We start from the raw sequence: 24,449 nt of genomic DNA on the forward strand, positions 1-24,449 counted from the left end.
ACCAGAGTCCTCTACAGTATAGTGCCCTACTGTTGACCAGAGTCCTTTACAGTATAGTGCCCTACTGTTGACCAGAGTCCTCTACAGTATAGTGCCCTACTGTTGACCAGAGTCCTCTACAGTATAGTGCCCTACTGTTGACCAGTCCTCTACAGTATAGTGCCCTACTGTTGACCAGAGTCCTTTACAGTATAGTGCCCTACTGTTGACCATCCCTTTACAGTATAGTGCCCTACTGTTGACCAGAGTCCTCTACAGTATAGTGCCCTACTGTTGACCAGTCCTCTACAGTATAGTGCCCTACTGTTGACCAGAGTCCTTTACAGTATAGTGCCCTACTGTTGACCATCCCTTTACAGTATAGTGCCCTACTGTTGACCAGAGTCCTCTACAGTATAGTGCCCTACTGTTGACCAGAGTCCTTTACAGTATAGTGCCCTACTGTTGACCAGAGTCCTCTACAGTATAGTGCCCTACTGTTGACCAGAGTCCTTTACAGTATAGTGCCCTACTGTTGACCATCCCTTTACAGTATAGTGCCCTACTGTTGACCAGAGTCCTCTACAGTATAGTGCCCTACTGTTGACCAGAGTCCTTTACAGTATAGTGCCCTACTGTTGACCATCCCTTTACAGTATAGTGCCCTACTGTTGACCAGAGTCCTTTACAGTATAGTGCCCTACTGTTGACCAGAGTCCTTTACAGTATAGTGCCCTACTGTTGACCAGAGTCCTTTACAGTATAGGGCCCTACTGTTGACCAGAGTCCTCTACAGTATAGTGCCCTACTGTTGAGAAGGGCCCTTGGGGTTATAAAGGTAATAGGATGCCATTTGGGACACATTTTATCTCTACTGGAAAGACCTCTGAATGTCTGGGTTTTAGCATGTCTCTATTTTTCATTGTGCTGAGGTAAATGTTTAGTGTGTGTGTGTTGTAGAGTAACCAGGTGAAGCTGTGGTGGCCCAGTGGCCATGGTGAACAGCATTCCTATCATCTCAGTGTGAGAGGAACCATGCTGGAGGGAACAGCCATACTCAGGACAGACACACAGGTCAGACCTCAACATCTCTACTCCTCTACTATCCCCTCTTTTCTCTCTGTCTCCAGTCCTCTCTCTTCTCACGGTCTCCAGTCCTCTCTCTTCTCACGGTCTCCAGTCCTCTCTCTTCTCACGGTCTCCAGTCCTCTCTCTTCTCACGGTCTCCAGTCCTCTCTCTTCTCACGGTCTCCAGTCCTCTCTCTTCTCACGGTCTCCAGTCCTCTCTCTTCTCACGGTCTCCAGTCCTCTCTCTTCTCACGGTCTCCAGTCCTCTCTCTTCTCACGGTCTCCAGTCTTCTCTCTTCTCACAGTCTTCTCTCTTCTCACAGTCTTCTGTCTTCTGTCTTCTCTCTGTCTCCAGTCCTCTGTCCTCTCCCTCAAAGTGTCAATGAATCTGATTTAATGTAAGTAGTAGTATTTAGTTCACCTGTTTACACTAGACAGAATGCTAAAATCTTCACTGGTGATCTTAGCCTTTCAGTGTTACTAATCAAATCAAATTTATTTATATAGCCCTTCGTACATCAGCTGATATCTCAAAGTGCTGTACAGAAACCCAGCCTAAACCCCCAAACAGCAAGCAATGCAGGTGTAGAAGCACGGTGGCTAGGAAAAACTCCCTAGAAAGGCCAAAACCTAGGAAGAAACCTAGAGAGGAACCAGGCTATGTGGGGTGGCCAGTCCTCTTCTGGCTGTGCCGGGTGGAGATTATAACAGAACACGGCCAAGATGTTCAAATGTTCATAAATAACCAGCATGGTCAAATAATAATAATCACAGGTAGAACAGTTGAAACTGGAGCAGCAGCACGGCTAGGTGGACTGGGGACAGCAAGGAGTCATCATGTCAGGTAGTCCTGAGGCATGGTCCTAGGGCTCAGGTCCTCCTAGAAAGAGAGAGAATTAGAGAGGGCATACTTAAATTCACACAGGACACCGGATAGGACAGGAGAAGTACTCCAGATATAACAAACTGACCCTAGCCCCCGACACAAACTACTGCAGCATAAATACTGGAGGCTGAGACAGGAGGGGTCAGGAGACACTGTGGCCCCATCCGAGGACACCCCTGGACAGGGCCAAACAGGAAGGATATAACCCCACCCACTTTGCCAAAGCACAGCCCCCACACCACTAGAGGGATATCTTCAACCACCAACTTACCATCCTGAGACAAGGCTGAGTAAAGCCCACAAAGACCTCCCCCACGGCACAACCCAAGGGGGGGTGGGGAGGGGCGCCAACCCAGACAGGAAGACCACGTCAGTGACTCAACCCACTCAAGTGACGCACCCCTCCCAGGGACGGTATGAAAGAGCATCAGTAAGCCAGTGACTCAGCCCCTGTAATAGGGTTAGAGGCAGAGAATCCCCGTGGAAAGAGGGGAACCGGACAGGCAGAGACAGCAAGGGCGGTTCGTTGCTCCAGAGCCTTTCCGTTCACCTTCCCACTCCTGGGCCAGACTACACTCAATCATATGACCTACTGAAGAGATGAGTCTTCAGTAAAGACTTAAAGGTTGGGACAGAGTCTGCGTCTCTCACATGGGTAGGCAGACCATTCCATAAAAATGGAGCTCTATAGGAGAAAGCCCTGCCTCCAGCTGTTTGCTTAGAAATTCTAGGGACTATTAGGAGGCCTGCGTCTTGCTATATTTAATAGCCTCTCGGTCTCCAGGTGTATTTAACATCCTCTCGGTCTCCAGGTGTATTTAACAGCCTCTCTGTCTCCAGGTGTATTTAACAGCCTCTCTGTCTCCAGGTGTATTTAACAGCCTCTGTCTCCAGGTGTATTTAACAGCCTCTGTCTCCAGGTGTATTTAACAGCCTCTCTGTCTCCAGGTGTATTTAACAGCCTCTCTGTCTCCAGGTGTATTTAACAGCCTCTCGGTCTCCAGGTGTATTTAACAGCCTCTCTGTCTCCAGGTGTATTTAACAGCCTCTCTGTCTCCAGGTGTATTTAACAGCCTCTCTGTCTCCAGGTGTATTTAACAGCCTCTCGGTCTCCAGGTGTATTTAACATCCTCTCTGTCTCCAGGTGTATTTAACATCCTCTCTGTCTCCAGGTGTATTTAACAGCCTCTCGGTCTCCAGGTGTATTTAACATCCTCTCTGTGTTAATCCCAAGGTGTATTTCCGTACAGTAGAGCTGGTCCAGGAGCCAATCGCTGGTTCCCCTGGGCTGAGTTTCTACTTCCGGGTCAACAAGAAGCCCATCTTCCTGAAGGGGTCAAACTGGATCCCAGCTCACGCCCTTCAGGACCTGGTCAGCCCTGCTGAGTGAGACACACACACACACACACACACACACTCGTGTCTTTGGTCTTAATCATGATATCAACCTTTCACTCATTAAATACTTCTAAGATGGGATGTGTTTTGTATATTTGAAACGGCCACATTATAATGTCATTATGTTTACATTATGATTCAAACAAGACTTTAGTGTTCTGATTGAACACACCGGTGCGTCAGTCTAAGTTACGTCACACAACAAATCCCCATCAAAATCTGTCAGTTTAAACAAGAGATGTGTCTCAATCCACCGCATCTGCCAGTGTCTCACTTCCCCATCTGAGGTGAAAGGTGACAGAGTGGTGTTTATCAGACGAGGAGACATCCCATCTGTGGTGACAGAGCTAGAGTGGTGTTTATCAGACCAGGAGACATCCCCTCTGAGGTGACAGAGAGGTGTTTATCAGACCAGGAGACATCCCATCTGTGGTGAGAGTGGTGTTTATCAGACCAGGAGACATCCCATCTGAGGTGACAGAGTGGTGTTTATCAGACCAGGAGACATCCCATCTGTGGTGAGAGTGGTGTTTATCAGACCAGGAGACATCCCATCTGAGGTGACAGAGTGGTGTTTATCAGACCAGGAGACATCCCATCTGAGGTGACAGAGTGGTGTTTATCAGACCAGGAGACATCCCATCTGAGGTGAAAGGTGACAGAGCTAGAGAGATGTTTATCAGACCAGGAGACATCCCGAAAATCAGTCTTGTCATGTAAACGTCTGTAGCGTCTGAACCGTTTGGGAGCCCACTGTGGAGCATTAGATATTAAACCTTAGTCTGAAGGTAGCCCATACATATATTATATATATTTTTAAATATTTTATTTTATTCCTAAAGAGTTCGTAAAATTCTAAATCAAATTAGCAAAATGATCCATGTTATGACCATCTTAAACCAATATGTCAGCTCCCGTCTTAGACTGGAGTTAAAACCCTCACTGTAACCTGATAGATTTGAACAGACCCTAGTTAGTCGTTACTGTCTTGTTCGGTCTTTGCCTAACCATTGACAACAGTTGTGTTCTGTTTCAGTGTGAGGAACCTTCTACAGTCGTCTGTCAGCGCTAATATGAACGCTCTCAGGGTCTGGGGGGGAGGAGTCTATGAGCAGGACATGTTCTACTCTCTCTGTGATGAGATGGGGATCATGGTAACTGACTGACTAGTACTCTTTCTCGTTGTCTTCGTCACAAACTCCCAATTCCCTTTATACCGCTGTACTTTTGACCAATACCTTGTCTGTTCTTAGATCTGGCAGGACTTCATGTTTGCCTGTGCCATGTACCCCACTGAACCTGACTTCATAGAGACGGTTAGAGAGGAGGTTGTCCAACAGGTGAGCTACACCTACAGGGTTGACTTTAGGATCTTTGTCCAGACCTCGACGGCCCGTAGAGCACACTACAGGGTTGACTTTAGGATCTTTGTCCATCCTGCCCGTAGAGCACACTACACGGTTGACTTTGGTATCTTTGTCCAGGCCTCGACGGCCCGTAGAGCGCTCTGCAAATCTCCTGTTTCTGTAGCGTGAGGCAGCTTGATGCAGCATCCCCTGGACAAGGCCTTGATGTATGTTAATATTGTTAAGGATGACTCATTTCCTGGTTATAGCATGTAATAACACGTGTTCCTTCCTGTTTCCTCGCCCCAATCAGGTGAGGCGCTTAAAGTCCCACCCCTCGGTCATCGTGTGGAGTGGGAACAACGAGAATGAGGCTGCCCTGGCCACTAACTGGTTCGGCATCCCCGTTGCCCAGCAACCCCGGTACCATAGAGACTATGTGACTCTGTATGTGGACAACATCAGGGCTATTGTTCAGAAGGTGAGAGACATATCTGAGACATTGAACTAAGAAATACTGAGTCATGATCTGTGTCTAATGCCACCCTAAACCCTATTACCTATGTGGGTCATTCTACAGAAGTCTAAATTGGGGATTGATTGTTTTTCTTGTAATTTGAATCTTATTTTAATTTCTCCCAAACTTTCAGTAGACATTTACAGAATATACAGTACACTAACCTTATATACAGTCCACTAACCTTATATACAGTCCACTAACCTTATATACAGTATATTAACCTTATATACAGAATATACAGTATATTAACCTTATATACAGAATATACAGTATATTAACCTTATATACAGAATATACAGTATATTAACCTTATATACAGAATATACAGTATATTAACCTTATATACAGAATATACAGTATATTAACCTTATATACAGTCCACTAACCTTATATACAGTCCACTAACCTTATATACAGAATATACAGTATATTAACCTTATATACAGAATATACAGTATATTAACCTTATATACAGTATATTAACCTTATATACAGTATATTAACCTTATATACAGTCCACTAACATTATATACAGAATATACAGTATATTAACCTTATATACAGTATATTAACCTTATATACAGTCCACTAACCTTATATACAGAATATACAGTATATTAACCTTATATACAGAATATACAGTATATTAACCTTATATACAGTATATTAACCTTATATACAGTATATTAACCTTATATACAGCACACTAACCTTATATACAGAATATACAGTATACTAACCTTATATACAGAATATACAGTATATTAACCTTATATACAGTATACCAACCTTATATACAGTACACTAACCTTATACAGTATACTAACCTTATATACAGTATATTAACCTTATACAGTACACTAACCTTATATACAGAATATAGAAGTACTCCAGATATAACAAACTGACCCTAGCCCCCCGACACAAACTACTGCAGCATAAATACTGGAGGCTGAGACAGGAGGGGTCAGGAGACACTGTGGTCCCATCCGAGGACACCCCCGGACAGGGCCAAACAGGAAGGATATAACCCCACCCACTTTGCCAAAGCACAGCCCCCACACCACTAGAGGGATATCTTCAACCACCAACTTACCATCCTGAGACAACACCGAGTATAGCCCACAAAGTTCTCCGCCACGGCACAACCCAAGGGGGGGTGCCAACCCAGACAGGAAGATCACATCAGTGACTCAACCCACTCAAGTGACGCACCCCTCCCAGGGACGGTATGAAAGAGCCCGAGTAAGCCAGTGACTCAGCCCCTGTAATAGGGTTAGAGGCAGAGAACCCCAGTGGAAAGAGGGGAGCCGGCCAGGCAGAGACAGCAAGGGCGGTTCGTTGCTCCAGTGACTCAACCCACTCAAGTGACGCACCCCTCCTAGGGACGGTATGAAAGAGCCCGAGTAAGCCAGTGACTCAGCCCCTGTAATAGGGTTAGAGGCAGAGAATCCCAGTGGAAAGAGGGGAACCGGCCAGGCAGAGACAGCAAGGGCGGTTCGTTGCTCCAGAGCCTTTCCGTTCACCTTCACACTCCTGGGCCAGACTACACTCAATCATATGACCCACTGAAGAGATGAGTCTTCAGTAAAGACTTAAAGGTTGAGACCGAGTTTGCGTCTCTGACATGGGTAGGCAGACCGTTCCATAAAAATGGAGCTCTATAGGAGAAAGCCCTGCCTCCAGCTGTTTGCTTAGAAATTCTAGGGACAATTAGGAGGCCTGCGTCTTGTGACCGTAGCGTACGTGTAGGTATGTATGGTAGGACCAAATCAGAGAGATAGGTAGGAGCAAGCCCATGTAATGCTTTGTTGGTTAGCAGTAAAACCTTGAAATCAGCCCTTGCCTTTACAGGAAGCCAGTGTAGGGAGGCTAGCACTAGAGTAATATGATCACATTTTTTGGTTCTAGTCAGGATTCTAGCAGCCGTATTTAGCACTAACTGAAGTTTATTTAGTGCTTTATCCGGGTAGCCGGAAAGTAGAGCATTGCAGTAGTCTAATCTAGAAGTGACAAAAGCATGGATTAATTTTTCTGCCTCATTTTTGGACAGAAAGTTTCTGATTTTTGCAATGTTACGTAGATGGAAAAAAGCTTTCCTTGAAACAGTCTTGATATGTTCTTCAAAAGAGAGATCAGGGTCCAGAGTAACGCCGATGTCCTTCACAGTTTTATTTGAGACGACTGTACAACCATTAAGATTAATTGTCAGCTTCAACAGAAGATCTCTTTGTTTCTTGGGACCTAGAACAAGCATATCTGTTTTGTCCGAGTTTAAAAGTAAAAAGTTTGCAGCCATCCACTTCCTTATGTCTGAAACACATGCTTCTAGCAAGGGCAATTTTGGGGCTTCACCATGTTTCATTGAAATGTACAGCTGTGTGTCATCCGCATAGCAGTGAAAGTTAACATTATGTTTTCGAATGACATCCCCAAGAGGTAAAATTATATAGTGAAAACAATAGTGGTCCTAAAACGGAACCTTGAGGAACACTGACATTTACAGTTGATTTGTCAGAGGACAAACCATTCAGAGACAAACTGATATCTTTCCGACAGATAAGATCTAAACCAGGCCAGAACTTGTCCGTGTAGACCAATTTGGGTTTCCAATCTCTCCAAAAGAATGTGGTGATCGATGGTATCAAAAGCAGCACTATGGTCTATGAGCACGAGTACAGATGCAGAGCCTCGGTCTGATGCCATTAAAATGTCATTTACCACCTTCACAAGTGCCGTCTCAGTGCTATGATGGGGTCTAAAACCAGACTGAAGCATTTCGTATACATTGTTTGTCTTCAGGAAGGCCGTGAGTTGCTGCGCAACAGCCTTTTCTAAAAAATTGGAGAGGAATGGAAGATTCGATATAGGCCGATAGTTTTTTATATTTTCTGGGTCAAGGTTTGGCTTTTTCAAGAGAGGCTTTATTACTGCCACTTTTAGTGAGTTTGGTACACATCTGGTGGATAGAGAGCCGTTTATTATGTTCAACATAGGAGGGCCAAGCACAGGAAGCAGCTCTTTCAGTAGTTTAGTTGGAATAGGGTCCAGTATGCAGCTTGAAGGTTTAGAGGCAATGATTATTTTCAACAAAGCCTCCTTCACTCACGCCGCCAAACTTACCCTAGTAAAACTGACTATCCTACCAATCCTCGACTTCGGCGACGTCATCTACAAAATAGCTTCCAATACTCTACTCAGCAAACTGGATGCAGTCTATCACAGTGCCATCCGTTTTGTCACTAAAGCACCTTATACCACCCACCATTGCGACCTGTATGCTCTAATCGGCTGGCCCTCGCTACATATTCGTCGCCAGACCCACTGGCTCCAGGTCATCTACAAGTCCATGCTAGGTAAAGCTCCGCCTTATCTCAGTTCACTGGTCACGATGGCAACACCCACCCGTAGCACGCGCTCCAGCGCCTTTCGTTCCAGTTCTCTGCTGCCTGTGACTGGAACGAATTGCAAAAATCGCTGAAGTTGGAGACTTTTATCTCCCTCACCAACTTCAAACATCTGCTATCTGAGCAGCTAACCGATCGCTGCAGCTGTACATAGTCTATCGGTAAATAGCCCACCCAATTTTACCTACCTCATCCCCATACTGTTTTTATATTTATTTACTTTTCTGCTCTTTTGATCTCACCCATGGGGTCAAAATTATCACAAGATCGGTGAGCAAAAATCCCAGAACCACACGGGGGAACCTAGTGAATGACCTGCAGAGAGCTGGGACCAAAGTAACAAAGCCTACCATCAGTAACACACTACGCCGCCAGGGACTCAAATCCTGCAGTGCCAGACGTGTCCCCCTGCTTAAGCCAGTACATGTCCAGGCCCGTCTGAAGTTTGCTAGAGAGCATTTGGATGATCCAGAAGAAGATTGGGAGAATGTCATACGGTCAGATCCAACCAAAATATAACTTTTTGGTAAAAACTCAACTCGTCGTGTTTGGAGGACAAAGAATGCTGAGTTCCATCCAAAAGAACACCATACCTACTGTGAAGCATGGGGGTGGAAACATCATGCTTTGGGGCTGTTTTTCTGCAAAGGGACCAGGACGACTGATCCGTGTAAAGGAAAGAATGAATGGGGCCATGTATCGTGAGATTTTGAGCGAAAACCTCCTTCCACCAGCAAGGGCATTGAAGATGAAACGTGGCTGGGTCTTTCAGCATGACAATGATCCCAAACACACCGCCCGGGCAACGAAGGAGTGGCTTCGTAAGAAGCACCGAGTCAATGTTGAGGCTATATACAGGTGGGTACCGGTACCGAGTCAATGTGGAGGCTATATACAGGGGGTACCGGTACAGAGTCAATGTGGAGGCTATATACAGGGGGCACCGGTACAGAGTCAATGTGCGGGGGCACCGGTGTCGAAGTAATTATGGACATGTAGGTAGCGTTATTAAAGTGGCTATGCATAGATAATAACAGGGAGTAGCAGGTAGCCATTTGAATAGCTGTTCAGTAGTCTTATGGCTTGGGGGTAGAGGCTGTTTAGAAGCATCTTGGACCTAGACTTGGCACTCCGGTACCGCTTGGCGTGCGGTAGTAGAGAGAACAGTCTATGACTGGGGTGGCTGGGCCTTCCTCTGACACCGCCTGGTATAGAGGTCCTGGATGGCAGGAAGCTTGGCCCCAGTGATGTACTGGGCCGTACACACTACCCTCTGTAGCGCCTTGGCCCCAGTGATGTACTGGACCGTACATACCACCCTCTGTAGGGCCTTCCTCTGACACCGCCAGGTATAGAGGTCCTGGATGGCAGAAAGCTTGGCTCCAGTGGTGTACTGGGCCGTACACACTACCCTCTGTAGTATCTTACGGTCGGAGCCGAGCAGTTTCCATACCAGGTGCACTACTAGTGCACTACTTTAGACCAGAGCCCTATTCCCTATATAGTGCACTACTTTAGACCAGAGCCCTATTCCCTATATGGTGCACTACTTTAGACCAGAGCCCTATTCCCTATATAGTGTACTACTTTAGACCAGGGCCCTATTCCCTACAGACTGAACCCTATCTCTCCCTAGCCTGGTAGAACCAGACTGAACCCTATCTCTCCCTAGCCTGGTAGAACCAGACTGAACCCTATCTCTCCCTAGCCTGGTAGAACCAGACTGAACCCTATCTCTCCCTAGCCTGGTAGAACCAGACTGAACCCTATCTCTCCCTAGCCTGGTAGAACCAGACTGAACCCTATCTCTCCCTAGCCTGGTAGAACCAGACTGAACCCTATCTCTCCCTAGCCTGGTAGAACCAGACTGAACCCTTTCTCTCCCTAGCCTGGTAGAACCAGACTGAACCCTTTCTCTCCCTAGCCTGGTAGAACCAGACTGAACCCTTTCTCTCCCTAGCCTGGTAGAACCAGACTGAACCCTTTCTCTCCCTAGCCTGGTAGAACCAGACTGAACCCTATCTCTCCCTAGCCTGGTAGAACCAGACTGAACCCTATCTCTCCCTAGCCTGGTAGAACCAGACTGAACCCTATCTCTCCCTAGCCTGGTAGAACCAGACTGAACCCTATCTCTCCCTAGCCTGGTAGAACCAGACTGAACCCTATCTCTCCCTAGCCTGGTAGAACCAGACTGAACCCTATCTCTCCCTAGCCTGGTAGAACCAGACTGAACCCTATCTCTCCCTAGCCTGGTAGAACCAGACTGAACCCTATCTCTCCCTAGCCTGGTAGAACCAGACTGAACCCTATCTCTCCCTAGCCTGGTAGAACCAGACTGAACCCTTTCTCTCCCTAGCCTGGTAGAACCAGACTGAACCCTTTCTCTCCCTAGCCTGGTAGAACCAGACTGAACCCTTTCTCTCCCTAGCCTGGTAGAACCAGACTGAACCCTTTCTCTCCCTAGCCTGGTAGAACCAGACTGAACCCTATCTCTCCCTAGCCTGGTAGAACCAGACTGAACCCTATCTCTCCCTAGCCTGGTAGAACCAGACTGAACCCTATCTCTCCCTAGCCTGGTAGAACCAGACTGAACCCTATCTCTCCCTAGCCTGGTAGAACCAGACTGAACCCTATCTCTCCCTAGCCTGGTAGAACCAGACTGAACCCTATCTCTCCCTAGCCTGGTAGAACCAGACTGAACCCTATCTCTCCCTAGCCTGGTAGAACCAGACTGAACCCTATCTCTCCCTAGCCTGGTAGAACCAGACTGAACCCTTTCTCTCCCTAGCCTGGTAGAACCAGACTGAACCCTTTCTCTCCCTAGCCTGGTAGAACCAGACTGAACCCTTTCTCTCCCTAGCCTGGTAGAACCAGACTGAACCCTTTCTCTCCCTAGCCTGGTAGAACCAGACTGAACCCTTTCTCTCCCTAGCCTGGTAGAACCAGACTGAACCCTTTCTCTCCCTAGCCTGGTAGAACCAGACTGAACCCTTTCTCTCCCTAGCCTGGTAGAACCAGACTGAACCCTTTCTCTCCCTAGCCTGGTAGAACCAGACTGAACCCTTTCTCTCCCTAGCCTGGTAGAACCAGACTGAACCCTTTCTCTCCCTAGCCTGGTAGAACCAGACTGAACCCTATCTCTCCCTAGCCTGGTAGAACCAGACTGAACCCTATCTCTCCCTAGCCGGTTAGAACCAGACTGAACCCTATCTCTCCCTAGCCTGGTAGAACCAGACTGAACCCTATCTCTCCCTAGCCTGGTAGAACCAGACTGAACCCTTTCTCTCCCTAGCCTGGTAGAACCAGACTGAACCCTTTCTCTCCCTAGCCTGGTAGAACCAGACTGAACCCTTTCTCTCCCTAGCCTGGTAGAACCAGACTGAACCCTTTCTCTCCCTAGCCTGGTAGAACCAGACTGAACCCTACCTATTTCTCTCCCTAGCCTGGTAGAACCCTGCCCTCACCAACATTGTCTGATTTAGTGCCTTTTGGTTTATTGCCTGGTGTTGTCCACTCTGTTCTAATGAGTCCTATGTGGCTTGTGGGCATTGTAGATGGGGAAACAGAAGATCGTCTAGAGACTACTGGAGGTTACTGGAGGCTACTGGAGGTTATTGACGTAACTCCGGTTCTGTTTCTCTCAGGCCCCTAGTTTGGGAAACGCTCCTTCAGGGTATCGCCATACTGGTATTGTGACAACCCTAGCCTAATTTAACCAGGTTAACCAACCATCTCCACCTCAGGAAGACGGTACCCGCCCGTTCCTAGTCTCCAGTCCCACTAACGGAGTAGAGTCTCAGCAGGAGGGCTGGGTGGCCCACGACCCCTACGACCTACACTATGGAGACACACACTACTATAGCTACAGCCATGACTGCTGGGACTGGACGGCCCTGCCACGCACACGCTTCGCCTCCGAGTACGGCTTCCAGTCCTGGCCCTCCTTCTCCACCTTGCAGAAGGTACTGTACCCTGGTTGGGGAGAAACGACATGTGCATTCCTGTATTGTACTGCCTTCAGGTCATCCAGTGATTTGATGCTCTCTGCTCTCAGGTGTCTGTGTCAGAAGACTGGAGTTATGGGAGTAACTTCTCGTCTCACCGTCAGCACCACCAGACGGGCAACCAGCAGATGCTGCAACAGGCTGGACTACACTACCATCTCCCAGCCTCAGCAGATCCACTGAAGAGATACAAGGACACACTGTACATCACACAGGTACGCCAGACAGGTACGCCAGACAGGTACGCCAGACACTACATCACACAGGTACGCCAGACACTACATCGCACAGGTACGCCAGACTACATCGCACGGGTACGCCAGACACTACATCGCACGGGTACGCCAGACACTACATCGCACGGGTACGCCAGACACTACGTCGCACGGGTACGCCAGACACTACGTCGCACGGGTACGCCAGACACTACGTCGCACGGGTACGCCAGACACTACATCGCACGGGTACGCCAGACACTACATCGCACGGGTACGCCAGACACTACATCGCACGGGTACGCCAGACACTACATCGCACGGGTACGCCAGACACTACATCGCACGGGTACGCCAGACACTACATCGCACGGGTACGCCAGACACTACATCGCACGGGTACGCCAGACACTACATCGCACGGGTACGCCAGACACTACATCGCACGGGTACGCCAGACACTACATCGCACGGGTACGCCAGACACTACATCGCACAGGTACGCCAGACACTACATCACACAGGTACGCCAGACACTACATCACACAGGTACGCCAGACACTACATCACACAGGTACGCCAGACACTACATCACACAGGTACGCCAGACACTACATCACACAGGTACGCCAGACACTACATCACAGAGGTACGCCAGACAGGTACACCAGACACTACATCACACAGGTACGCCAGATACTACATCACACAGGTACACCAGACGCTACATCACACAGGTACACCAGACGCTACATCACACAGGTACGCCAGATACCACATACCACATGAGTGGTCTTCCTCCAGGTCACTATGAGTGGTCTTCCTCCAGGTCATGCAGTCCCAGTGTGTTAAGGTCCAGACAGAGTTCTACCGCCGCAGCCAGAGTGAGGTCATCGAGGGCAAAGGTCACACCATGGGAGCTCTCTACTGGCAACTCAATGATATCTGGCAGGGCCCTTCCTGGTCCTCTCTAGGTAGGTGCTGTTACAGGACGTCATGTTCCTCTATAGGTAGGTGCTGTTACAGGAAGTACTGGTCCTCTCTAGGTAGGTGCTGTTACAGGATGTCCTGTTCCTCTATAGGTAGGTGCTGTTACAGGAAGTCCCGGTCCTCTCTAGGTAGGTCCTGTTACAGGATGTCCTGGTCCTCTCTAGGTAGGTGCTGTTACAGGATGTCCCGGTCCTGCAGTCTACCAGCTCAATTTCGAGTCTCATGGCAAAGGGTCTGAATACTTATATAAATTAAGTATTTCTGTTTTTAGTTATACATTTGCTAAAAATTCCGAAAATCATTTTGGTGTTGTCATTATGGGGTATTGTGTGTAGATTGATGAGGGAAACACAATTTAATCAGTTTTAGAATAAGGCTGTAATGTAATAAAATGTGGAATAAGTCAAGGGGTCTGAATACTTTCCGACTTCATTGTAAATCGTATTTATCCCGAGAGTCCTGGGAAATACAGCATAAATTGGAAGTGACCATTTTTAAAGCGTTTAAAACCCAGATCTGGTCACTATGCCAGGGTTCTCCCCCAGATCTGGTCACTATGCCAGGGTTCTCCCCAAGAGCCAGGGTTCTCCCCCAGATCCGGTCACTATGCCAGGGTTCTCCCCAAGAGCCAGGGTTTTCCCCCAGAGCCGGTCACTATGCCAGGGTTCTCCCCAAGAGCCAGGGTTCTCCCCCAGAGCCGGTCACTATTCCAGGGTTCTCCCCAAGATCTAGTCACTATTCCAGGGTTCTCCCCAAGATCTAGTCACTATGCCAGGGTTCTCCCCCAGAACCGGTCACTATGCCAGGGTTCTCCCCCAGATCTGGCCACTAGCCAGGGCTCTCCCCAAGATCCAGTCACCATGCCAGGGTTCTCCCCAAGATCTGGACACCATGCCAGGGTTCTCCCCCAGATCTGGTCACTATGCCAGGGTTCTCCCCCAGATCTGGTCACTATGCCAGGGTTCTTCCCCAGATCTGGTCACTATGCCAGGGTTCTCCCCCAGATCCGGGCACTATGCCAGGGTTCTCCCCAAGAGCCAGGGTTCTCCCCCAGATCTGGTCACTATGCCAGGGTTCTCCCCAAGAGCCAGGGTTCTCCCCCAGAGTCGGTCACTATGCCAGGGTTCTCCCCCAGAGCCGGTCACTATGCCAGGGTTCTCCCCAAGATCTGGTCACTATGCCAGGGTTCTCCCCAAGATCTGGTCACTATGCCAGGGTTCTCCCCCAGAGCTGGTCACTATGCCAGGGTTCTCTCCCAGATCTGGTCACTATGCCAGGGTTCTCCCCCAGATCTGGTCACTATGCCAGGGTTCTCCCCCAGAGCTGGTCACTTATTTTATTTATTTTTATTCCACCTTTATTTAACCAGGTAGGCAAGTTGAGAACAAGTTCTCATTTACAATTGTGACCTGGCCAAGATAAAGCAGTTCGACACATACAACAACACAGAGTTACACATGGAGTAAAGCAAACATACAGTCAATAATACTGTAGAAAAATAAGTCTATATACAATGTGAGCAAATGAGGTGAGATAAAGGCAAAAAAAAGGCCATGGTGGCAAAGTAAATACAATATAACAAGTAAAACACTGTAATGGTTGATTTGCAGTGGAAGAATGTGCAACGTAGAGATATAAATAATGGGGTGCAAAGGAGCAAAATAAATAAATACAGTAGGGAAAGAGGTAGTTGTTTGGGCTAAATTATAGATGGGCTATGTACAGGTGCAGTAATCTGTGAGCTGCTCTGACAGTTGGTGCTTAAAGCTAGTGAGGGAGATAAGTGTTTCCAGTTTCAGAGATTTTTGCAGTTCGTTCCAGTCATTGGCAGCAGAGAACTGGAAGGAGAGGCGGCCAAAGAAAGAATTGGTTTTGGGGGTGACCTGCTGGAGCACGTGCTACGAGTGAGTACTGCTATGGTGACCAGCGAGCTGAGATAAGGGGGGACTTTACCTAGCAGGGTCTTGTAGATGACATGGAGCCAGTGGGTTTGGCGACGAGTATGAAGCGAGGTCCAACCAACGAGAGGATACAGGTCGCAGTGGTGGATAGTATATGGGGCTTTGGTGACAAAACGGATGGCACTGTGATAGACTGCATCCAATTTATTGAGTAGGGTATTGAAGGCTATTTTGTAAATGACATAGCCGAAGTTGAGGATTGGTAGGATGGTCAGTTTTACGAGGGTATGATTGGCAGCATGAGTGAAGGAGGCTTTGTTGTGAAATAGGAAGCCAATTCTAGATTTAACTTTGGATTGGAGATGTTTGATGTGAGTCTTGAAGGAGAGTTTACAGTCTAACCAGACACCTAGGTATTTGTAGTTGTCCACATATTCTAAGTCAGAGCCGTCCAGAGTAGTGATGTTGGACAGGTGGGCAGGTGCAAGCAGGTGATCGGTTGAAGAGCATGCATTTAGTTTTACTTGTATTTAAGAGCAATTGGAGGCCACGGAAGGAGAGTTGTATGGCATTGAAGCTCGCCTGGAGTGTTGTTAACACAGTGTCCAAAGAAGGGCCAGAAGTATACAGAATGGTGTCGTCTGCGTAGAGTTGGATCAGAGACTCACCAGCAGCAAGAGCGACATCATTGATGTAAATAGAGAAGAGAGTCGGTCCAAGAATTGAACCCTGTGGCACCCCCATAGAGACCGCCAGAGGCCCGGACAACAGACCCTCTGAGTTCAGTGTGTCAAATCGATCAGAGAAGTAGTTGGTGAACCAGGTGAGGCAATCATTTGAGAAACCAAGGCTGTTGAGTCTGCCAATAAGAATGTGGTGATTGACAGAGTCGAAAGCCTTAGCCAGGTTGATGAATACGGCTGCACAGTATTGTCTCTTATCGATAGCGGTTATGATATCGTTTAGGACCTTGAGCATGGCTGAGGTGCACCCATGACCAGATCTGAAACCAGATTGCATAGCGGAGAAGGTATGGTGGGATTCGAAATGATCGGTAATCTGTTTGTTGACTTGGCTTTCGAAGACCTTAGAACGGCAGGGTAGGGTAGATATAGGTCTGTAGCAGTTTGGGTCAAGAGTGTCCCCCCTTTTGAAGAGGGGGATGACCGCAGCTGCTTTCCAATCTTTGTGTTCTCCCCCAGATTTGGTCACTATGCCAGGGTTCTCCCCCAGATCTGGCCACTATGCCAGGGTTCTCCCCAAATAAGAGGGGTGCTGTGCCACCTTGTTGGCGTGGATGCGCCACTATGTAAAGATTTCACAGCAAATTAAACTGATATTTAGTAACGATAGTAACTTCGCCAATGGCATTGATGTGAATTGCGCAAATGGCCGTTCATAAATTCTGAGCATGATCACGTTCCTCAAATAATTAAGGGCATTCAGCAGTAGGCCTAAACTATCTCGCCACAGAGCACGCTCAGGACGCGCAGAGTGCACCCCGAGTAGGCTACAGCTTTGTCAAATCATACCAACTTTGTAGCGACAGTCAAACAAAAGTCAAATTACCAAAGTTGCTTACCTTGCTAGATAACCTCCTGCTATAGATAATCCTCCTGCTAGATAATCCTCCTGCTAGATAATCCTCCTGCTAGGAACCTCCTGCTATATATCCTCCTGCTAGATAACCTCCTGCTATAGATAACCTCCTGCTAGATAATCCTCCTGCTAGATAATCCTCCTGCTAGGAACCTCCTGCTATATATCCTCCTGCTAGATAACCTCCTGCTATAGATAACCTCCTGCTATAGATAACCTCCTGCTATAGATAACCTCCTGCTAGATAATCCTCCTGCTAGATAAACCTCCTGCTAGACAAACTCCTTCAACGAATGACATATCTCCTATAGTTGATAATTATACAAATAGCATACCAGCTCATAAATATGGGTGACGAGTGGAAATAGTTTAAATATCAAGGTATCTACCCTCATACCATTCAGGGCTTACTCCAATTAGTCGATTGGTTGATTGTTTGGTAGATAGGCTTGTTGCCAACCAATATTTTTATTTTTGTAGAGGAGTAGCAAATACTCAGTCACCCTCGGCGATGGGGAAATTGCACCGCGGAAGGGGAAATTGCTCCGCGGAAGGGGACATTGCACCGCGGAAGGGGACATTGCACCGCGGAAGGGGACATTGCACCGCGGAAGGGGACATTGCACCGCGGAAGGGGAAATTGCACCGCGGAAGGGGAAATTGCACCGCGGAAGGGGAAATTGCCTCTTGGTCTCACTGTCAAGACGTTGGTTTCTCCCATGGGAGACCAGCTTTCACATCTGTTCTTCTTCTTCCGTCTGCAGAGTTTGGTGGGAAGTGGAAGATGCTCCATTACTTTGCCAAGGACTTCTTCTCTCCTGTGCTTCCGGTGGGCTTTGAGGACCAGGGTAGTCTGGTGGTCTATGCTGTGTCTGACCTGAGCCACGACCTTCACCTCAGGACTGTGGTACGTTGACCCCTCTCGTCATTTTCAACACATCAAATAACTGTTTCTCAATACCACATTGAGTCTACACATTAAAAACCCAATACACTTTACATGATTGTTTATGCATGTACAGTCAGATCCATAATTATTGGCAGCCTAAAGATTAGCAAAAAATTCTGTATAAAATAAATCATTCCAATATTGATCTACAGTGCATTCGGAAAGTATTCAGACTCCTTGACTTTATCCACATTTTGTTACGTTACAGCCTTATTCTAAAATGGATTACATGTATTTTTTCCCCTCATCAATCTACACACAATAACCCATAATGACATCACAATAACCCATAATGACATCACAATAACCCATAATGACATCACAATAACCCATAATGACATCACAATAACCCATAATGACAAAGCAAAAACACATTTAAAAATATTTGCTAATTAATGAAAAATAAATAATAACAGATACCTTATTTACATAAGTATTCAGACCCTTTGCTATGAGACTTGAAATTGAGCTCAGGTGCATCCTGTTTCCATTGATCATCCTTGAGATGTTTCTACAACTTGATTGGAGTCCACCTGTGGTAAATCAATTTGATTGGACATGATTTGGAAAGGCACACACCTGTCTATATAAAGGTCCCACAGTTGACAGTGCATGTCTGAGCAAAAACCAAGCCATGAGGTCGAAGGAATTGTCCGTAGAGGTCTGAGACAGGATTGTGTCGAGGCACAGATCTGGGGAAGGGTACCAGAAAATGTCGGTCCCGATATAACACAGTGGCCTCAATCATTCTTAAATGGAAGAAGTTTGGAACCACCAAGACTCTTCCTAGAACTGGCTGCCTGGCCAAACTGAGCAATCGGGGGAGGAGGGCCTTCCTTGGTCAGGGATGGTCACTCTGACAGAGCTCCAGAGTTCTTCTGTGGAGATGGGGAAAACCTTCCAAAAGAACAACCATCTCTGCAGCACTCCACCAATCAGGTCTTTATGGTAGAGTGGCCAGACGGAAGCCACTCCTAAGTAAAAAGCACATGACAGCCCGCTTGGAGTCCCCTGGCAGGCTAAGTGGATAACTGTGTTCCTCTGTAGTCCCCAGGCAGGCTAAGTGGATAACTGTGTTCCTCCGTAGTCCCCAGGCAGGCTACATGGATAACTGTGTTCCTCTGTAGTCCCCAGGCAGGCTACATGGATAACTATGTTCCACTGTAGTCCCCAGGCAGGCTACATGGATAACTGTGTTCCTCTGTAGTCCCCAGGCAGGCTACATGGATAACTGTGTTCCTCTGTAGTCCCCAGGCAGGCTACATGGATAACTGTGTTCCTCTGTAGTCCCCAGGCAGGCTAAGTGGATAACTGTGTTCCTCTGTAGTCCCCAGGCAGGCTACATGGATAACTATGTTCCTCCGTAGTCCCCAGGCAGGCTACATGGATAACTGTGTTCCTCTGTAGTCCCCAGGCAGGCTACATGGATAACTATGTTCCTCTGTAGTCCCCAGGCAGGCTACATGGATAACTGTGTTCCTCTGTAGTCATCTGGCAGGTGGATAACTGGGTTCCTCCGTAGTCCCCAGGCAGGCTACATGGATAACTGTGTTCCTCTGTAGTCCCCAGGCAGGCTACATGGATAACTGTGTTCCTCCGTAGTCCCCAGGCAGGCTACATGGATAACTGTGTTCCTCTGTAGTCCCCAGGCAGGCTACATGGATAACTGTGTTCCTCTGTAGTCCTCTGGCAGGTGGATAACTGTGTTCCTCTGGCAGGTGGATAACTGTGTTCCTCTGTTGTCCTCTGGCAGGCTACATGGATAACTGTGTTCCTCTGTAGTCCCCAGGCAGGCTACATGGATAACTGTGTTCCTCCGTAGTCCCCAGGCAGGCTAAGTGGATAACTGTGTTCCTCTGTAGTCCCCAGGCAGGCTACATGGATAACTGTGTTCCTCTGTAGTCCTCTGGCAGGTGGATAACTGTGTTCCTCTGTAGTCCTCTGGCAGGTGGATAACTGTGTTCCTCTGTAGTCCCCAGGCAGACTACATGGATAACTGTGTTCCTCCGTAGTCCCCAGGCAGGCTAAGTGGATAACTGTGTTCCTCTGTAGTCCCCAGGCAGGCTACATGGATAACTATGTTCCTCTGTAGTCCCCAGGCAGGCTACATGGATAACTGTGTTCCTCTGTAGTCCCCAGGCAGGCTACATGGATAACTGTGTTCCTCTGTAGTCCTCTGGCAGGCGGATAACTGTGTTCCTCCGTAGTCCCCAGGCAGGCTACATGGATAACTGTGTTCCTCTGTAGTCCTCTGGCAGGTGGATAACTGTGTTCCTCTGTAGTCCCCAGGCAGGCTACATGGATAACTGTGTTCCTCTGTAGTCCCCAGGCAGGCTACATGGATAACTGTGTTCCTCTGTAGTCCTCTGGCAGGTGGATAACTGTGTTCCTCTGTAGTCCTCTGGCAGGTGGATAACTGTGTTCCTCTGTAGTCCCCAGGCAGGCTACATGGATAACTGTGTTCCTCTGTAGTCCTCTGGCAGGTGGATAACTGTGTTCCTCTGTAGTCCTCTGGCAGGTGGATAACTGTGTTCCTCTGTAGTCCCCAGGCAGGCAACATGGATAACTGTGTTCCTCTGTAGTCCTCTGGCAGGTGGATAACTGTGTTCCTCTGTAGTCCCCAGGCAGGCTACATGGATAACTGTGTTCCTCTGTAGTCCTCTGGCAGGTGGATAACTGTGTTCCTCCGTAGTCCCCAGGCAGGCTACATGGATAACTGTGTTCCTCCGTAGTCCCCTGGCAGGCTACATGGATAACTGTGTTCCTCTGTAGTCCCCAGGCAGGTGCATAACTGTGTTCCTCTGTAGTCCCCAGGCAGGCTACATGGATAACTGTGTTCCTCTGTAGTCCCCAGGCAGGCTACATGGATAACTGTGTTCCTCTGTAGTCCTCTGGCACGTGGATAACTGTGTTCCTCTGTAGTCCCCAGGCAGGCTACATGGATAACTGTGTTCCTCTGGCAGGTGGATAACTGTGTTCCTCTGTTGTCCTCTGGCAGGTGGATAACTGTGTTCCTCTGTAGTCCTCTGGCAGGTGGATAACTGTGTTCCTCTGTAGTCCTCTGGCAGGTGGATAACTGTGTTCCTCTGTAGTCCTCTGGCTGGTGGATAACTGTGTTCCTCTGTAGTCCCCAGGCAGGCTACATGGATAACTGTGTTCCTCTGTAGTCCCCAGGCAGGCTACATGGATAACTGTGTTCCTCTGTAGTCCCCAGGCAGGCTACATGGATAACTGTGTTCCTCTGTAGTCCCCAGGCAGGCTACATGGATAACTGTGTTCCTCTGTAGTCCCCAGGCAGGCTATATGGATAACTGTGTTCCTCTGTAGTCCTCTGGCAGGTGGATAACTGTGTTCCTCTGTAGTCCTCTGGCAGGTGGATAACTGTGTTCCTCTGTAGTCCCCAGGCAGGCTACATGGATAACTGTGTTCCTCTGTAGTCCCCAGGCAGGTGCATAACTGTGTTCCTCTGTAGTCCCCAGGCAGGCTACATGGATAACTGTGTTCCTCTGTAGTCCCCAGGCAGGCTACATGGATAACTGTGTTCCTCTGTAGTCCTCTGTCAGGTGGATAACTGTGTTCCTCTGTAGTCCCCAGGCAGGCTACATGGATAACTGTGTTCCTCTGGCAGGTGGATAACTGTGTTCCTCTGTTGTCCTCTGGCAGGTGGATAACTGTGTTCCTCTGTAGTCCTCTGGCAGGTGGATAACTGTGTTCCTCTGTAGTCGTCTGGCAGGTGGATAACTGTGTTCCTCTGTAGTCCTCTGGCAGGTGGATAACTGTGTTCCTCTGTAGTCCCCAGGCAGGCTACATGGATAACTGTGTTCCTCTGTAGTCCCCAGGCAGGCTACATGGATAACTGTGTTCCTCTGTAGTCCCCAGGCAGGCTACATGGATAACTGTGTTCCTCTGTAGTCCCCAGGCAGGCTACATGGATAACTGTGTTCCTCTGTAGTCCCCAGGCAGGCTATATGGATAACTGTGTTCCTCTGTAGTCCTCTGGCAGGTGGATAACTGTGTTCCTCTGTAGTCCTCTGGCAGGTGGATAACTGTGTTCCTCTGTAGTCCTCTGGCAGTTGGATAACTGTGTTCCTCTGTAGTCCTCTGGCAGGTGGATAACTGTGTTCCTCTGTAGTCCCCAGGCAGGCTACATGGATAACTGTGTTCCTCTGTAGTCCCCAGGCAGGCTACATGGATAACTGTGTTCCTCTGTAGTCCCCAGGCAGGCTACATGGATAACTGTGTTCCTCTGTAGTCCCCAGGCAGGCTATATGGATAACTGTGTTCCTCTGTAGTCCTCTGGCAGGTGGATAACTGTGTTCCTCTGTAGTCCTCTGGCAGGTGGATAACTGTGTTCCTCTGTAGTCCTCTGGCAGTTGGATAACTGTGTTCCTCTGTAGTCCTCTGGCAGGTGGATAACTGTGTTCCTCTGTAGTCCCCAGGCAGGCTACATGGATAACTGTGTTCCTCTGTAGTCCTCTGGCAGGTGGATAACTGTGTTCCTCTGTAGTCCTCTGGCAGGTGGATAACTGTGTTCCTCTGGCAGGTGGATAACTGTGTTCCTCTGGCAGGTGGATACCTGTGTTCCAACACCATCAGTGACAGAGTACTGATTGTAGACTGATGTATCTTGTCGTCAGGTTTCAGTCTATGAGTGGAGCAGTCTGGATCCTGTGTGCACTGTGGCTTCCGGATTGGTGCTTGTGGAAGGAGGAAGTGCTGAGGTCATCCACAAACAGACAATCTAACTGTGTTCCTCTGTAGTCCTCTGGCAGGTGGATAACTGTGTTCCTCTGTAGTCCTCTGGCAGTTGGATAACTGTGTTCCTCTGTAGTCCTCTGGCAGGTGGATAACTGTGTTCCTCTGTAGTCCCCAGGCAGGCTACGTGGATAACTGTGTTCCTCTGTAGTCCTCTGGCAGGTGGATAACTGTGTTCCTCTGTAGTCCCCAGGCAGGCTACATGGATAACTGTGTTCCTCTGTAGTCCTCTGGCAGGTGGATAACTGTGTTCCTCTGTAGTCCTCTGGCAGGTGGATAACTGTGTTCCTCTGTAGTCCCCAGGCAGACTACATGGATAACTGTGTTCCTCCGTAGTCCCCAGGCAGGCTAAGTGGATAACTGTGTTCCTCTGTAGTCCCCAGGCAGGCTACATGGATAACTATGTTCCTCTGTAGTCCCCAGGCAGGCTACATGGATAACTGTGTTCCTCTGTAGTCCCCAGGCAGGCTACATGGATAACTGTGTTCCTCTGTAGTCCTCTGGCAGGCGGATAACTGTGTTCCTCCGTAGTCCCCAGGCAGGCTACATGGATAACTGTGTTCCTCTGTAGTCCTCTGGCAGGTGGATAACTGTGTTCCTCTGTAGTCCCCAGGCAGGCTACATGGATAACTGTGTTCCTCTGTAGTCCCCAGGCAGGCTACATGGATAACTGTGTTCCTCTGTAGTCCTCTGGCAGGTGGATAACTGTGTTCCTCTGTAGTCCTCTGGCAGGTGGATAACTGTGTTCCTCTGTAGTCCCCAGGCAGGCTACATGGATAACTGTGTTCCTCTGTAGTCCTCTGGCAGGTGGATAACTGTGTTCCTCTGTAGTCCTCTGGCAGGTGGATAACTGTGTTCCTCTGTAGTCCCCAGGCAGGCAACATGGATAACTGTGTTCCTCTGTAGTCCTCTGGCAGGTGGATAACTGTGTTCCTCTGTAGTCCCCAGGCAGGCTACATGGATAACTGTGTTCCTCTGTAGTCCTCTGGCAGGTGGATAACTGTGTTCCTCCGTAGTCCCCAGGCAGGCTACATGGATAACTGTGTTCCTCCGTAGTCCCCTGGCAGGCTACATGGATAACTGTGTTCCTCTGTAGTCCCCAGGCAGGTGCATAACTGTGTTCCTCTGTAGTCCCCAGGCAGGCTACATGGATAACTGTGTTCCTCTGTAGTCCCCAGGCAGGCTACATGGATAACTGTGTTCCTCTGTAGTCCTCTGGCACGTGGATAACTGTGTTCCTCTGTAGTCCCCAGGCAGGCTACATGGATAACTGTGTTCCTCTGGCAGGTGGATAACTGTGTTCCTCTGTTGTCCTCTGGCAGGTGGATAACTGTGTTCCTCTGTAGTCCCCAGGCAGGCTACATGGATAACTGTGTTCCTCTGTAGTCCTCTGGCAGGCGGATAACTGTGTTCCTCCGTAGTCCCCAGGCAG

The 24,449-nt window shown here is 48.4% G+C and overlaps 1 protein-coding gene across 6 annotated transcripts in view; it reads left to right on the plus strand.

The window, feature by feature from the left end:
* Nucleotides 1–24,449, plus strand: part of manba (mannosidase, beta A, lysosomal) — a 41,978-nt gene that overhangs the window by 7,199 nt on the left and 10,330 nt on the right. For 2 of the 6 annotated variants that reach the window (XM_090211724.1, XM_090211725.1), the window contains exons 7-15: nucleotides 940–1,053; nucleotides 3,168–3,319; nucleotides 4,368–4,485; nucleotides 4,585–4,671; nucleotides 4,991–5,158; nucleotides 12,348–12,566; nucleotides 12,659–12,823; nucleotides 13,653–13,797; nucleotides 18,078–18,220. In XM_090211724.1, the coding sequence (XP_090067850.1) occupies nucleotides 940–1,053; nucleotides 3,168–3,319; nucleotides 4,368–4,485; nucleotides 4,585–4,671; nucleotides 4,991–5,158; nucleotides 12,348–12,566; nucleotides 12,659–12,823; nucleotides 13,653–13,797; nucleotides 18,078–18,220 (1,311 nt within the window). Of the gene's footprint in view, nucleotides 1–939; nucleotides 1,054–3,167; nucleotides 3,320–4,367; nucleotides 4,486–4,584; nucleotides 4,672–4,990; nucleotides 5,159–12,347; nucleotides 12,567–12,658; nucleotides 12,837–13,652; nucleotides 13,798–18,077; nucleotides 18,221–22,899; nucleotides 23,001–24,449 lie in introns of those variants that run through there. The other 4 variants (XR_016489108.1, XR_016489109.1, XM_090211727.1 and 1 more) reach the window with 4 other exon arrangements.

Source organism: Oncorhynchus mykiss, chromosome 19 (assembly GCF_057628025.1).
Source record: "Oncorhynchus mykiss isolate SJ-2025 chromosome 19, ASM5762802v1, whole genome shotgun sequence".
Classification (NCBI taxonomy): domain Eukaryota; kingdom Metazoa; phylum Chordata; class Actinopteri; order Salmoniformes; family Salmonidae; genus Oncorhynchus; species Oncorhynchus mykiss.